Below are 944 nucleotides of genomic sequence, written 5' to 3'. Positions count from 1 at the left end.
TATATATATATATATATATATATATATATAATATCTCAGGTGCAGTCGGAAGAGATGTGTTTTTAGCCTTTGGTGAAAGATGTGTAAAGCGCTATGTAAATAAAATGTATTATTAGTAAATGATGTATTAGTAAAACATTTCACTAGTTTTTTATCTTGGTAAGAACCAAATCCTTTGCAGTGAACCAGTGAGTACTGACTTGGCGTAGGCCTTCTCCAGCAGGGCGCTCCAGAACTCGTTCCTCTCAGCGGACTTGGTGAAGACCAGCTGGTTGTTGAAGGTTGGGATGCGGTCGTCAATGACGACATCGACCCAGTCGCCATAACGCCAGAACTGAAAGACAAAAGGAGAAAGGATGCGGAGGTATAGATATTCCTTTCAACTTGTACAGACTTTAAACCCTCGAATCAAACGGTTCTGTCTCCGTTTCCCACTAATGAATGTTTTCCTCGTGTGTTTCAGTAAAGTAAAGGAAGGACGGTTGTTTGTGACCTGGAAGTGGAAGATGCCTGCATAGTCCTCCGTGTAGCTTTGCTCGTGGGGAACAACGCGGTAGAGAAGCTTCTCATTCAAGGTGAGGCAGGCGATGGCGGCCAGCAACCAGCAGTCACCTGAACACAGGGAAGCATTTCATCATGTCCTCCATATGGGAAGGGTTGGGACTTCTTTCCCTGAGCTGGATGGGCATGGATTTAGTTGCCTTTGACAGTCATTCAACAATAAAATAGCTGCCACAGTAAATAACATGCACTTTGTCCTGGATTTGGGGATTTCACACCCAAGAAAATCAAAGACTGACAAGAACTCGTCTGCTTGACGCCGTCTCGTTTCTCTGGAGGAAACGAGCGCCGCCGAGTGCTGACAGTTGTGTTTTCCTATTGTCCAGGTGTGTGACAGGGTGTTACTGGAAACAGTGTTGAAGTTTTTCAACAGGGAATGGTTA

At 44.5% G+C, this 944-nt stretch overlaps 1 protein-coding gene across 2 annotated transcripts in view; it reads right to left on the bottom strand.

Annotated features, from left to right (window-relative positions):
* Positions 1-944, bottom strand: part of capn3a (calpain 3a, (p94)) — a 24,260-nt gene that overhangs the window by 21,503 nt on the left and 1,813 nt on the right. For both annotated transcript variants that reach the window (XM_032511017.1, XM_032511018.1), the window contains exons 3-4: positions 494-612; positions 201-334 (exon numbers count right to left, since the gene is read on the bottom strand). In XM_032511017.1, the coding sequence (XP_032366908.1) occupies positions 201-334; positions 494-612 (253 nt within the window). The remainder of the gene's footprint in view (positions 1-200; positions 335-493; positions 613-944) is intronic.

The sequence above is a fragment of the Etheostoma spectabile genome, unplaced genomic scaffold, assembly GCF_008692095.1.
Source record: "Etheostoma spectabile isolate EspeVRDwgs_2016 unplaced genomic scaffold, UIUC_Espe_1.0 scaffold314, whole genome shotgun sequence".
NCBI lineage: Eukaryota > Metazoa > Chordata > Actinopteri > Perciformes > Percidae > Etheostoma > Etheostoma spectabile.
This window is presented reverse-complemented; position numbering and strand designations above follow the sequence as displayed.